Source organism: Sciurus carolinensis, chromosome 3, assembly GCF_902686445.1.
Source record: "Sciurus carolinensis chromosome 3, mSciCar1.2, whole genome shotgun sequence".
NCBI lineage: Eukaryota > Metazoa > Chordata > Mammalia > Rodentia > Sciuridae > Sciurus > Sciurus carolinensis.
The window spans coordinates 85,352,331-85,367,995 of NC_062215.1; the positions used below are offsets into that span (position 1 = coordinate 85,352,331).

The 15,665-nt window shown below is 37.8% G+C and overlaps 1 protein-coding gene across 5 annotated transcripts in view; it reads right to left on the reverse strand.

The window, feature by feature from the left end:
- Nckap5 (NCK associated protein 5) overlaps positions 1–15,665 on the reverse strand; it is an 863,608-nt gene that overhangs the window by 295,157 nt on the left and 552,786 nt on the right. For all 5 annotated transcript variants that reach the window (XM_047544852.1, XM_047544850.1, XM_047544849.1 and 2 more), the window contains one exon: positions 14,563–14,650. In XM_047544852.1, the coding sequence (XP_047400808.1) occupies positions 14,563–14,650 (88 nt within the window). The remainder of the gene's footprint in view (positions 1–14,562; positions 14,651–15,665) is intronic.

A 15,665-nucleotide genomic window follows, 5' to 3' on the forward strand; every position in this document is an offset into this window, starting at 1 on the left:
TCAGTCAAACCATGCTGAGTAAACAGATACTATAGGCAATTCACCAGTCACGGTAATAATCTAAGAACCTCAGGGGTGGGAATAATGTTTTGTATATCACACCCTTATCACCACACCTTGTAAGGTCTTCAATAAAAGTCCAATGTTGATTAATGTACTGATGTTAATTGAGCAATAATGCCACCTTTACCTCTGATAACACTAAGTATAATACTTAACTACTTAAATATTCCTAAATGCTTTCAACAGAAACCTTTTTTTTGTAAACAGTTTGCCATCACAAACATAAAGCAAAAGACTAACTGAACATTTTCACAAAAGATAAAAACAGCATTAAACTGATTTCCTCTCTTAGCATGAAATTTTACATGCTTATCCTTTAAATGACATCCCCTACCACAATCATCTCACAAAGGAGTGTGACAACTTTTAAGCCATGAAGTTATCTATCCTAAGATGCCCTGGAAATTTCTGGGGACTCAGAGGCCCACTCCCTATCAAGGTACTCTATTCTGCCCAACCTCCTTCCAGGGGTTGCTGAAAAGAACAGTTCTAATGAGGTACATCAGTTGTACTTTTGAAAGTCAGAGATGAATTATCTAGTTAATTATCTTGGGGCTTATGTCAGAAAGGAAAGAAACCTTGTCCATTTGTTCCTAAATGGCACTTGCAGCAAGAATATTACATTTCTTCTAGTACAATTTGCATAACACCTACTCCCTAGTCAGGCAAAACTCTGGGCAGAGAGTAGGACTTGCTGTTAGAGGAATTTTACTGAAGAAAATTTTGCTAGTAATATTGTCCTGGTGTGCTATTCGAGGTTAAAACTATTATTTCTATCTCTAACCCCTGGAAATTACAGGAAACTATCATGTGAAGTATTTCTTTGTCATGGAGTGGGAATGTACATCCTGACAAGCCACTCAAAGTCCCAGTGGGAGTACAGAAGCAAAGAGCTGCTTGGTGAAGACAGCAATAAACCTGCCAGATGATTCATCCTAGTAAGAGAAAGAAGGAAATTTAGACAAATTAGACAAAATAAGTTTGATCCTAAAAAAATTACAGAAGTTGGAATGTGCACATGAAAAATTAATATGAAAGTGCATCTGATACTTCTATAACTGATTTCTTCTTCATGCAAAATCTCTGTGCATTTAAAAATAGTTAATGAAGTAAGTTGTGGTTCCCAAGACAAATGGTTCTCTCGGAGGAGTTCTTCCAGCTTACTATAACTATTAAATAGCCTTGTTATAGTTTCAATATTAGGTGTCCTCCAAAAGCTCATGTATGAGACAATGTAAGAAAAGTTTAGAAGCTAAAGGATTGGTTAAGGAGGGCCTTAACCTAATCAGTGTGTTAATCCTCTGATAGGGATTAACTGAGTTGTAACCATGGCAGAATGTGGTTGGAGGAAGTGCATTGCTTGGGGATTGCCTTCAGAAAATATGTTTTATGAGATGAGCTTAGACTCTCTCTCTGCTTCCTGATGTGAGGTCCTGAGCCCCTTTCCTTTGCCATACTCTTCCACTATGATGTTCTGCCTCACCTTAAGTCCAGAGGAATGGAGTCACTATCTATGGACTGAGACATCTGAAACCATAAGCCCCCAAATAAGCTTTTCTTCCTCTAAAATTGTTATTTTCAGGTCTTTTAGTCACAGAAGTGAAAAACTTGACTAAAATAGCCTTCTAGATTTTACCAATGGCCATTTGAGTGCTAAGCAACCAGGTACATCTTCTGTGCAAGAGGGAGGAGGAGTGTATAAAACTATCTACTGAGCTAGGTCCTAGATCCAGGACTACCATTCATGGGAAGTGTGACTCTGGTAAAGTTATTTAGTAAGCTGTGACATCATTTATTCACAGGTGAAATCAGTTGGTTAGAGATTGGAGATAACTTTCAGCACTTGACAATCAATTACTTTAAATCATCTGTCTTGCAATCTACTCCCTCTGAGCACCTAAGACTTGCTGATCAACCTGTTCATTACTTCAACTTTTTCCTCAGAAAACCACAGGCAGAGGCTGGCCGCCTTATGTACATCAATGTGACAATAACAGCTGGTAAACATGACTTGTGTCTTGGCTACCACAGAAAAATATGAGAATATTCAAGCCCTTCCAAGTAGCCTTGCTCTCCAAGATAAAAGAATGATTACTTTATATTGTCCTACCAACAATAAACCTGAGGCATTCTGGCTCTAATTTCTGCGATACAAGAGAAGTACTGTTCTACTTTCATAGTCTTTCTTCCCCCATATCAAACTCAAAAGACTTTATGTGCCAAAGACTAGTCCAGGCATGGATAGAGGAATCAGAAGCAATTACAGCTCAGGCTGCTCTGGAAACTAAGCTCTATGTAGAAGGCTTTGAACTTGTTGGTGTGAGAGGGTTTGGCTGTGAGCATCAGCCCTGGGACCTGGCTGCCCATCTTCTCTGCCAAGTTTACATTGTATTTCCAAAGCCTCTCAGAATGTCAAGGAAAAGTCTTAGTTTGGTAACTAACACTTGCTAATCATTTGAATTCTGAGAAAGATAATAGCTTTGGAGTCCAGTTAACTCCAAGGCAAATTTAAAATCTTTCCTTGTCCCCTTTTTAAAAAAATAAGTCCGTGATTTTTTTCCCACTAATGCAAATGAAATGACTTTCCAATTCTAGTAGGACCTTCCTAACAATAAGGTTTTCCTCGATGTTTGATGCTTCTACTTCCTCAGGTATCTCCTCTGGTTCTCACCTAATCCATCTGGGATGTCTGAACTGGGTCCAACCCATGTTTAAGTCATTTTCCTGAGGGACTCCTGAACTATTTGCCCCATGTTCACCACATTCTTAGCAATAACTAAACACAGCTGAGAGTGAATTCCCAGGCCTTGAGAGTTTAATTAACTACCCCAAATATCAGTGGTTCAGCAGGATATGAACCCAGGCTGTTGATCTTTGAAGGCTTTAAATTTACCCATAATTCTCTGCTTCCTCTCATGAGAGTATCCATAATCCTCTTCTGTCTCCTCCTAAAGTACCCATAGTACTCTGCCATGCTTTAGCCTGGTGAGCAACAAAATATAATGCTGAATTGAATACTTTGAGGTGCAGTGGTTCTCATCCCAGGCTATCAGAATTGACCTGTGAATGTTCTAAAAATTTTCCTACCTAGGTCACACCCTGTACCAATTAAATCAGAATACCTGGGATGCGACAGAACATTGGCAATATTTAAAATTCCTCAAATGATTCCCATATTTGAGCTCCACTAGTATAGAACATACTTCATTCCAATCCTGCAAGACCATGGACTTGGAATCAAAAGATTAATTCCTAGCCAGGCATTTGACACATGTCTGTAATCCCAGTTACTTGGGAGGCTGAGCAGGAGGATCACAAGTTAGAGGCCAGCCTGGGCAATTTAATGAGACCCTGCCTCAAAATAAAATAAAAAGAGTATGACATAGTTCAGTGGTAACAGGAATGCCTAGAATATGTGACGCTCTGGGTTTAATATTCCCAGCACCAAAAAAAAAAAAAAAAAAAAAAAAAGGTTAAGTCTATTACAGCCTGACTCATTTCACCTGTGAGGTGAACTTAAACTTTCTGCCTTTGCCGTTTTAAAAGATTAATGTGAGGATCAAATGAGATGATGCTGTGAAAGTCCTTGTAAACTGTAAAATACACATTAATTATTTTGTGCCAGTTTTCACTACTGATCCCCTGAGGTAACGTTCAAATGCTTAGAAGAAAAGAAATGATAAAATAATATAGTGACTCCAGAGAAATATAACCAAATTTATATCTTAAGGATATGTTTACAAATTATTTTGTAAATGCAATAAAAAAGACTGTAGATTACTTGCAATGGAATTGTTTTCAGATCATCACTTTTAATTAAAGCAGAAGCTTACCAATACAGACTAAGGGATAAGCTTGGCCTTAATGAGGAGGAATGGGTTTGTTAGGCTAATTTATGAATTTAGTATAGAAAAAAATTTATTAGGGGGAAAGGAACAAACAGAACATATTTGGAAAACCATACATTTGGATCTATTTACAAAACAATGGAATCAACCTGAATGAGATCCTTGACCATTTAAACAGATGAGGTGAGAATACAAGTTATTATAAGACTCAATTCAAGAGTCCCCAATTTCAAAAGTCCCCTCGAACTTGGTTTGACACTCAGTGTACCTCACAGAAGGAATGTAGTAAATAGCATTGAGATAGCAGATCAGGTCTCCCACCTTTGTTTAGATGTACAAGCTTCAGGTCTGGATCCTGAGAGTATGACGGAAGCAGAGCAAAGAACAGCAATTTTGTATGCACATGGCCCTTGGTAAACCATTCAAATGATGGTTACAATTTGCATTTTCTGGTTTTGTTCTCACTTATGAAAACCTATGCTAACTCCTAATAGCTTTCTCCTGGTCACCACACAGTGAAATCTCAGGTATAGTTGATCAATATGGGAGATTTCAAACTCCTAAATTATTTTCCTACCTCCCTCCCCTCAGAATATCATGGCCTAAATTTCTGAGATGAATTGATAGAGAAAAACCCTAAGGTTAAACTAGTCCACACTAATGTATGAATTACCCTTTCTAAAATATTTGTTACATTTTTTCTTGGAAGGGTGCCTTAATAAATGGAATTTCAGAGAAACGTGTCTAAGTGGGAAAATGCAGGCAAACGGGTTATGGGGAAGACAGTCTGCAACAGAAGACAGCAACAAACACACCAGTCCTGCCTAGGAATCTGATCCCAGTTTAGGCACTTTCGAGGGGTCTATATTTCTCATAGTTTCATTACTTCCTCCAATTCTGAACATGTGAATTTAAAAATCTCCAGTGTGGTTGTACCCAGAGGAAAGGGGAAGGGGAAGAATTTGTTAGTGTGAAAGGAAACAACAGATAATCAGATAGGGTTAGCTGAATAATAATGGTAATAGCTACAGCTTATTGAAGACTTTAAATGTGCTGTGCATGCTTTCATACATTCTCTCTCATAATGACACGAACTCATGTCTGAGGAAGCCCTTGGAAAATGACCACCTTTTCCTTTTGCTTCAATGTACCCATTACAGAGAAGAGGAACATGCATTCTTTTTAAATCTTCTCCCACTTCTCTTTGATCAGATTTTTTTTTCCCTGTATAAATCTACATTAGTTCTTACCTAGGGAAATGAAGAAATAGCACTGTTTGTACCTATATTTGAACAAATGGTTGATTAACTGATGGGGGGAAGTGATGTAAGTTCCATAGCTTCTCTGTATCTCCATACTTCAGGGTCTGAGAAGATGACAAAGCCCAATGCATGGGTTGTGACCAAATCCTCCACTTTGGGGGGTGGCCCAACTGGCAAAGATCTTAAATAGTTTAGGATTACATAAACAGCAAAATTATTAGTGGAAGAAGAAACAATCATTGAATTTCCATTGACCCCTTAAATTTCCCTATCCCCTGTAAGTCACACTTCCTTACAAATTCTTTCTCTGGTCCCTCCTTATATAGATGATCTAGGCAGAAAAGATCTTCAAGGTCATGAAGTTGGTCCATGCACAACCATAGACATATATTCAAATAACCTAGGGAATCTTTCAAACACGTCAAGTTCAGGTGCTGGAGACACTATGGATTTGCTCTGTGTTGGATAACAGGTAGTTGAAGAAAACTATCCCATCCCAAACCCTTCTGTGAGAGTTGGGTCCTGGGAAGACATTTTCTGGGCAGATGACTATCTTCTATAAGCCCAGAAACTGCTGTGCAGATCCAGCACAAGCCTCCAAGTTCTGCAAAACCTGTGATGCTGCCTCCTCTGGGTCTGTTGGGACAAATTAACACCCAAATCTTGCAATGGCTTCAATGCAGATAGCAAACCCTTAGCCAGAGCACCTTCCTCTCCAGCTAAACCTAGCCATTTCTCTTCATTGCCACCTTGTACTCACTGTGCAGACAAAATCAATAAGGACAATATAGCTGAAAGGCTACTGTATAGGGGAGATCTCAGTAATGCAATTCTTGTTGTTGTTGTTTTTCCTCCAGAAGGCACTTTCTACTTCATTTTGAACTATTTCCTCATTTTTTTAAAAAGTATACATTCTCCCAGACTATTTAGTCACCATTTCCTAAAGCATTAATAAACCAAGTACTAATTTTTTTTTCAGAACCAAAACTTTTTAGCCTCTACTGAGTTAAGAAAGTAAAGTCAAAGTTCAAGATTGATTTCGTGATTTTATCTGTTCAAATTCATTTGTTTCCTGAAAGGAAGAAATAACTGATTTGACTGCTTAATAATCAGAAGTGTCCAAGGTTTACCTAAGTCACACACTTCCTGAAGGTCAATAGCTTTTGAATCTTGCCTGCAGAACCTCCTAAACAGAAATGTATACTGTGTATTCAAAATCAGTCTTGGCCTTCTGCAGAGACAAGCTGGAAAGTAGAGTGTCCATGGAGCAATGACTTGTAAGAGGAGAAGCTGCTTCTCCATACCATTTTACTCATAGGTTATAACATTTTAACAGAGAGACTATAATCCACTTTTATTTGGGAAAAATTCAGTTCAGGGTCAAACTATCTAAAAGGTACATATTCTTAGCTGAATGCAGAATTGAGGCAGAAAATTGCAAACAAGAAAGTAGAGTCAGAATCTATTAAACCAGGATGCTAAGCTCATGAGAAGCTTGTTGGTAATTATTCAAACTCTCAACGATATTATTTAAAACTTCTCTATTCCTTTGAAAGAATTTAGTATGGCTTTGGAATTATAAGGCAAACACTCTGGTTAGTATGCCAACAAGTAGGTGCTCCCAAATAAGACTGTTTTTGAAAAGTTTAAGAATTCTGGGAAGCATTTCTCTAGGATGTGAAATTGTAAAAGTCATAGAATAATTACAAAAAGAAAAGAAATGCTTATCTGTCATGAAAAGCAATACTTTTGGATGCCCTGAGTCTAAGCACATATTTGGCTTGGCAAAATCCTACCTTGTTTATCTGAATGCATTACATGAACAGAAGATATTACTTAAAGTAAAACACACAGGAATAAAGAAAACTGCTTCCTTACGGAATGGTTTCAGCCCTTTAAAAAAAAAAAACCAACAAATAATAAAAATACTCCCATTGCCACCATAATCCACTTCAGCAGCTATTCAAAGTTCACAGCAATTCAAAGTAAAGAAGACGAAATTTCTTTAGGCAGAATCAAAAACACTTGAGACTTCCTGAGATTAGAGGCCACAAAAATAAACAAAAGTACTCAATAAAAATATTCCATATCCCCATTGTGTAGTGCAATTTTACAAATAACTGTGCCAACACTTAGCCATACAGTCAACAAATAGAACTTCAGATCATTTTTCCATCCGGTGTGCACATATTCCTGTATTTACTGTTGATCTGTGTCTTTGCATTTATTTGCTATATTTTGTTTAGGTAAAAAAAAAAAAAAAGGAAGAAAGAAAGGAGAGCAAACACTTTCTAAATAACTTATATGAATTACATCAACTTCTTTAAGCAGTTCACTTTTCTTGGCTAATTAACTGCCAGTGCACTTGGGCTCTGAACTTCACTTCAATTTCATTTCCTCCCTTACAAGATGAAGGGGAAGGCAATAGTGGAAAGAATGAGTATTGAAGTGCCTCAGTAATTCTCAGAACAGATCTATGGAGCAGAGGAGTCAAAATGATCCATCAAAGTTGTACACAACAAAACCAAGCAGAATTCTAACCCTCATCATTTCAACTCAGCAGATTTAAGGAAGTGCCCAATTAGCTAATTCTGTTACAAGTCCCTCAGGTGATTCTGAGATTCAGCCAGGCCTGGGAAGAACTAGAAATAAAGATAAGAACTTTCTGGCTACTGAAAATTACAAAACATCTCAGTTTCATCTTGTGTTTATGAAAAAGAAAAAAACACAATTATGTAGGAAGTTAGGACTTTTTTGGAGGGGAGGGTACCAGGGATTGAATTCAGGGGCACTTGACCACTAAGCCACATCCACAGCCCTATTTTGTATTTTATTTAGAGACAGGGTCTCATTGAATTGCTTCGTGGCCTCCATTTTGCTAAGGTTAGCTTTGAACATGCGATCCTCTTGCCTCAGCTTCCTGAGCCTCTGGGATTACAGGGTGTGCCACTACGACCAGCCAGAAGTTAGGGCTTTCTTAGAAAAGTTATCCTTTGGAATTGACTGTTAAATAATGTAATTTGTCAACCTTATCTTCTCTTTCTGTTGCACTTAAATTTTTGAATTTGCTTGACGTATACTTAAATCATTACAGGGAAAGAAGGAGGTGAAGTGTAAAGTAAAAAAACTCCCCACCACCTCAGAGAAGAGTAACAATTTGTGAAAAATTAACATATTTCCTACGATGGTTTTGGGCATTAGTGAGGAAGGTCCCAGACCATGTTGTGTGATGGGTTCCATAAGAAGAAATGGATATATACATATTTGATGACTGACAGGTTTTAGGATAAGTAGAAAAGGTCTGTTTCTGCATCCTTAATCATATCTGATGATTCTTTTGAAGAACTATTTAAGGAAAGAGTAATTTTGATGTTCATTTAGGTCACTTCAAATAGAAGTAACTTGGTAAAATACTATATTGCTTTAGACACAGAGGGATCAATGACTGAGCCTAGATCATCTTTGGAAACACTGAAACTGGACTCAGAAAACAGAGTTCAGGGCTCTCCAAGAAGGTGGAAAGGTGAAGACAAACTTGGACAACAGTGTAATTCTGTTGATCAGTATGTCTATTTCTCTGCATTTCAGTGTGAAAATCACTCTCCAAGTCTCTTGACAAAATTTCTGCACTCCAGTTTTATGGCACCCTATTCTGCCAATTAAAAGGGTACAAAAGAGCTCAAGTGACCTAACACTGGTAATGTGCAAGTTTGGACAAGCGATTTAGCCTTTGTGTGTACCTCAGTTTCCTTTTCTGTAAAAAAAAAATAAGGAAAACCCTTCCTTATTTTATTGATTTCCTTATCAAAATTCTACAAATATATAATGTAAACCCTAGAGACCACTTGACTTTTCTCATACCTTGCTTACTTTAACTCCCTGTATTACTGATGACAATAGGCATGTAGATTTGTGCTCCACAATTTGGTTTAAACTCTCTCCTTTTAAAAATATGAAAAACAAGGAACCCAGAGAACTTAAGTGACTATATGAACTCATATGTCTTATTAATGGCAAAAGCTGTTTGTACACGTGGGACTTTTTCCTCCACTTCTATTTCTACTTGCTCATACACATTTTTTTCCTGAATGAATTAGCTAATGTGATTCAATTTGTGTTCCACAAACAAAAGTAGAAAGAAGTGTAAGTACATCAGCTATGATGAAGAGCCACACAAGGTAGCTACATAGAGACACAAGGGGCCCATACTGGGGGGATCCACTGTTAATGTTATGGTTATTCACATCTCACTCAGACTGCCTGTTTGTACACATGTGGACAGATGAAACTGAAAGAATGACATTCCTTTCAGACAAGTTGCTCTATTTCATTGATCCTTAACTACTCCACCTCATGTCTAATTGTGATTTTTTTTCCTAACATAAATTTCCTTAATTCAATGAAATGGTGATATGAGTGGTAAGAGTATATGATATAATACAAAAGAAATCCTAAAACACCTAGAGAGAATCAGCTGGAAAATCAAACAAAGCAGAAAGGAAACATATTTCAGAATTTTAACTTGGTCTCCTCTAAAGACAATCTTTGCAGGTCTTATATTTTCCCCTAATGAGACAAGTGTGTCCTAGGTGCACATGGCACCTGCCCTGAATATAATGATAATGTCTCTATTACTCAGACAGCTGTCTCTCCCACAGGGGAAATGAGACTTGAACATTTAATGGCTTATTAACTTATCTCAGTTTACTTTAACTTGTTTTTTTTGTTGTTCCTGTTTTGCTTTGCTTTTCTATTTTTTTAAATTTTGAAATAGTGACTTCATGACCTTGGATTTTAAACTATGCCCACTTTTTATCCTACTGCCATAAAGATATTCCACAGACATTGCTCAATTTGATCCTATATATATCATCTAGGAGAATTTGTGACTTATTTCTAGTTTTAGCACTTAGCATCTGCCAGAGTTCAAACAGACTTCTATGAGCCTCATCCTAAGATGAACATGACAATATCTATTTTAGAGGCTGTTAGAGCAAACAAAGGAGATCTATTTTATATCAGTGCTTTGCAAACTAAAGCAGCAAATATAGGTGACTTGACAGTCAGACTTGGTCCTAAAACACTAGGGACATAAAATGTTCTGAGAAATGAAGGCCATGGGACTCATGAAGAAGCTCATGACTCTCATGTCCATTTTAAGAGACAACAGAAAGGAAAACAGATTATTAAAAATGAGACCAAGGTAGGCAGTAGATTCGTCAGGGAGAACAGTACAGGTGGCTCAACAGTGCAAGCTCCTTTGTGTTCCAGAACCTGTGCAAGCTTCTATTCTGGCTTTATCACACCATTGAAGGTATGTAATTATTTTCTCCCTTCCCCAACTTGCAGTAACATATAAATTGATCCTATGTCAGGCATCTTTGAATCTCCAGAATTTGGCTCCATGTTTACTGGGCATTGTCAGGCCAGTGAGCATTACCAAGTGTGACAGAGGGAAGGATGTCCTCCTCCCTAAAGATGTTCATTTCAATGCCCCAAACCTGATAAAATGTGACCTTACATGGCAAAAGGGACCCTGCAGATTTGTTTCCCAGTACTAGGGATTGAACCCAGGGCCTCACACATGCTGAGCAGATCCTCTATCACTGAGCTGCACACCCAGCCCTTCATTTTAGTTGCTTTTGTAGAGGTTGACCTTGAATTTTAGATTCTTCTGCCTCAAACTCCTGAGTAAGTAGGATTACAAGAGGATATCACCACACAGGGCTTAAATCAATAATCTTTTTTTTTTTTAATTTAAATGTTTTATTTGTTTGTTCTAATTAGTTGTACATGACAGTAAAATGCATTTATACATTTTGATAGATCAAATGTAAATGAAGTATAATCTCATTTTTCTGATTATACATATTGTAGGATCACAACGGTCATGCAATCATATATGTACAAGAGGTAATAATGTCTGCAGAATCTTGAGAAAAAGAACTTGGATTACCCAATTGAACCCACTATAATTAGAGGATCCTTAGAAAAGGGAAGCAAGACGGAAGAATAAAATGTAATGGCAAAGCAGAGACAAGAGATATGCTGTGAAGATGGTGAAAAAGGACACAAGTCCAGGAGTGGTAGATTTCATGAAGGGCACAAAATGATTCTCCTCTGGAGCCTCCAGAAAGAATGTGGCCCTGCCAACACCTTGCTTTCAGACTTTGATTTCTAGAATTAAAAGGGAATAATTCTGTGTTGTGCTAAGCCACTAAATTTGTTACAGCAGTAAGAGAAAACTAACTTACTAATAAGGTAAATGAATAACTATCATTTGAATGAATGACTGAATGAATAATGACGGAGGGATGAAGTAGTGATAAATAGAAGGCAGACAGGCCCAGCTGAGGTCCCCGTTTGGATAACAACCATAGGGTAACATGGGCCCTATCATTTAATTTCTCTAGAATTTCTCAGTATAGGAGATGAGGTTGTAGAGTTAGACTGAATAGGGTTCACATCTTTTCTAAACTACTTCCTAGCTGTGCATCCTCAGGCAAGTGCTTACTGCTTCCTGAGCCACATACCGTAAAATGAGAATAGGGTCAGGCCCTCCCACACAAAGTTGAACTAAAGTGGAGTGACATTTGATGGGGCTCTGAATGAGGCAATCTGGAAATCATGGCCACAAAATATTTACTATCACTTCGTGCATAAAACCTGAAATCATGCAAATTCTTGAAATTAAAAAAAAGTTAAGAACTGCACAATGGCAAGGTTGGTAAACTATTAACCACTGATCACAGAATAAAGGGAATGCTTTGACTGCTGAACAGAAACACCCGCTATCCTTTAAGAGAATTCATATTGAATGACGCAAGATATAAATCATCAAAGAACACATGAGATCTTCAGGAATACACTCCTTGAACAAAACACAGCCACTAATGCATGCAAAGCATGGGCCCAGAACACAGATACTATTAATCTGCTATTATAATACTAGTTCAATGATAAAAGCCTCAGAACAAATACTTCCACCATGTTGAAAAATGGAACCAACTACAGGTTTTTCTGGGGGCCTAAACTTTATATAGGAAAGCTCTTTTCACAAAAATCCTGCAAGTTGGAAAACCTGAGTCAGATTCATCAAGAACACTTCATATTATGAAGTAGTAAACTGCATAGTTCTTGCCCCAAACAACATTTGGCTTCAAGAAGATAAAACAATGAGATTCATTAGTATTGCCATGTTCACCTTACATAACCTATTTTGTCACTATGAGCAAAGTAGCAGTGCTGGGGTCTAACTCAAGGACATGCACATGATAGGCAATAAGGCATATTTTGAATGCCAGAATTTGAGAGGTGAAGGGGACCTCCCTAGGACTCAGTACTGCCCAGTCATCTTTCCCTTTACTTTGTGCCTTTTTCTTGAATTGAAAGAGTACAAGTTTGTCCCTCACATGTCTTACAAATTCAAAAAATATTTGTTGAATATATAAATGACCTCTACAGGCCATGTAACCCAAGTCCCTCTCCCACTTTTTAGATAAGGAACCTACCATCAATTAGAACAATGACTATAACATTCCCTTTGTGTAGCATTAAATAACTGTCTTCTCTTTAGAGGGAAGAGCTTATTTTCCCAAACTAAAAGACTGAATTATGGAGAGGGAATATTTTCAAAACACAGTTTTATCAGTGTATCTGTTTTTCAAACTAGCTTCCAGTTTCACAAAGCGAATTCTGATAATGATAAGAGTCTCCAATACACACTTGCTTAATTATGGGTGAAAAGACTGGGGAGGAAGTGACCTAAAGGAAATAAGAATCTGGTTAAGGAATGCACAGTGAGCAAATTTTTTTAAAAAGCCTAAGTGTGATGCAGTATTGTTTAGTTTTAATGGAGTCTGGTGTTACCTGTGAGGGGAGAAAATAACCTGCTTCAGATTCATGCTTCCTTTAGGCTGCAAAGCCTATGACTCAGTGTTGAATCAAGTCCCATTTTTTACCTGTATCTCAATTTTCTATCAAGCAAATATAACACCTAGGAATAATTTGGGTTGGTAGGACTTAAATGTCCTAAATTTAGATGACCACCTTAAAGGAAAAGCTCAATGGTTATGTGAAGACCACCACTCAAAAGTCTTTCCCGCTAGGAATGGTATCTAGTCAACCTTCTGTTGTCTTTTTGAAGCTAACTTTAATTTCCTCTGAGGTATTCCAAATCAACTCCTGGGACTGTGTTCACTGGAGATGGAGAGGAGTTGTCCTCCTCTTTGTAGAATAGTCCCATGTATGTTTCAGGAGTCAACTATTTAAGCACAGCCTGCTTAGGGCTAACTATGCCATGATCTCACAACTCTGTATGCTACCTTGACTTTTATTATCAGATTCCATTCCTTGTCCTCTTCATAATACATTGGGTTACAGAAACTCTGAACTCATGAATTCAGGTAACAGAATCAAAATTCTCCTAAAAAGATGGCTTTCTATGCTTCTTTCCCCAAACCCACTTGGTTTTTACTGAGCAAAACTCTAGGGTTTTCCAGTGGTCATCTCAAATTTCTTTGCCTTCATTAGTTTTTTTAGCTTACCATACATAGTTGTATAGTGAATATCAGGCCTCTATTTGTGATTTTAAATTATCTTCAATAAAATTCCTAAAGCTATCCACATAGAGTCCCTGTGCTACTTCTGTTGTACTTCCCTTTCCCACCCTGCACAAGCCGGCTCATCCAGGTGGCCAGTGGGTGCCACACTCAAATTATATGTCCTGCTTGCTAACCTGGCCACCTTGTTAGTTTCAAAGGACTATGGAATGAGCACCATCAAGAGAAGATATTGATTTGGTACTTAAATGACCCCTTACTTTCTGGATCTCTTTAGATGCCACATAGTCAGGTGAAGGGCCAGATTCCTGAGCACACATACAGATCCAGAACTCACCCTGTGTACCCTTGGTCTCATTATCAAATTCTATATCTCACCAAGTCATTATTCAGTTACTCTGGACTTAATCTCATGGGCTTGCTGTCAAGAGGCTAGTGCACCTTTTCTAGCCTTCTCACAATCAGGAATGCCCTTCCCCTCATTCTCTCCTCCTCACAGTCACCTTGAATGTCATGCTTCTGGTGAGCATTCCTCAGCTCCTCAGATAGGATGAGTCACTGCTTCCCCTGTGTTCCCAGAGAATGCTGCAGACACCTCTCACATAGCCCTGATCACAGGGCAATGCACTACCTTTAGAAGTCTCCTGTTTCACCATATTTTTGTATCTTGCTACAATGAAACCTATGATTTGTTTCAAAGTAAGAGTTCAATAAAAAAATGACAAATAAAACATGCATTTAATTCCTCAAACCAGAGGTAACTGGATGGCTATCAACAAGAAAAGCATGCAGACTGGTACATAGTCAAGAGTCAGAAACATGGTGTACCTGATAGGGCATTATATTAACAGGTTCTTCTTTCTTCTGCTCTGGAGGTCCTTGACTCTGCAATAGATTTCGTACTGTTTCTTCCATCCTGAGAAACAAAAACATGAAACATTTCTTAAAGGTTTCCTAAAAGCACTGGTCTGTTCCACTTGGTAGAAATCACTTTTCAGGGTGTATTTCCCACACTTAGGCCAGGAAATATCTGTTCTTTCTTCTTTATTTTAAAATCTGTCACAAAGTCCTTCATAATCATTCATCAGAATGTATGCCTCTGGGTTCTCTTCCTCCTTTTCAGCTAGGTCCCCACCCTTGGCCTTGGGCATCTCTGCTCCTGCACACGTCTCCTAACATTCCTATCACTTCCAATCACTCCCTTTTAATTCGGTACAATGCCATCACATTGATCTTCCTGAAGCACCACTTTGATTTTTTAAAATCAATTTTCAAAGTTAGCAGACATTACATAAAAGCATTCTCTCCATTAATACGCTGTCAGGTCTTTCCTTGGTGGCCTTTGTATGTCAGCACACAAAGACTTGCTTCATTCTTCTCAACTACTTCCTAGCAAATTTGATGGTGTCAATGAACCAGAGGTTATTTAACCATTCCCCTACTGGTGGAATTTAAATTGCTTCACAATTTTTGCAAATTTAGACAATCAACATCTTTGCATATATAATTTTCTAAACATTTATGAATATTTCCATAGGTTACATCACAATGTGTCACATCCTGTTTGGTTTTAAATACTCACCTCCTGGGGTCCCCCATTGTCCCAAAGTGATACCCGTTTCCATTTCTAGACATTTGCTCATGATATTACAATTATTGGAATGCTGACTTTCTTTCATCTTCCCATATCCCATACATTCTTTCCAAATCCCCCTCAAGTTCCACTTCCTAAGATACCTCCTAATTGATCTGAATTCTTTTGCCCTATACTTTAAATCATTCATTCAATCACTAAAAACACCTCATTTTAATGGTCAAGTATTTCCTATATTCATGCTTCATCTTCTGGAGTAAATGACAACATTCAATGTAAGACTGTCGTATTTCTATATGTCTCTCTCCATTATGGATAAAGTAGGTACTTCCTGAAG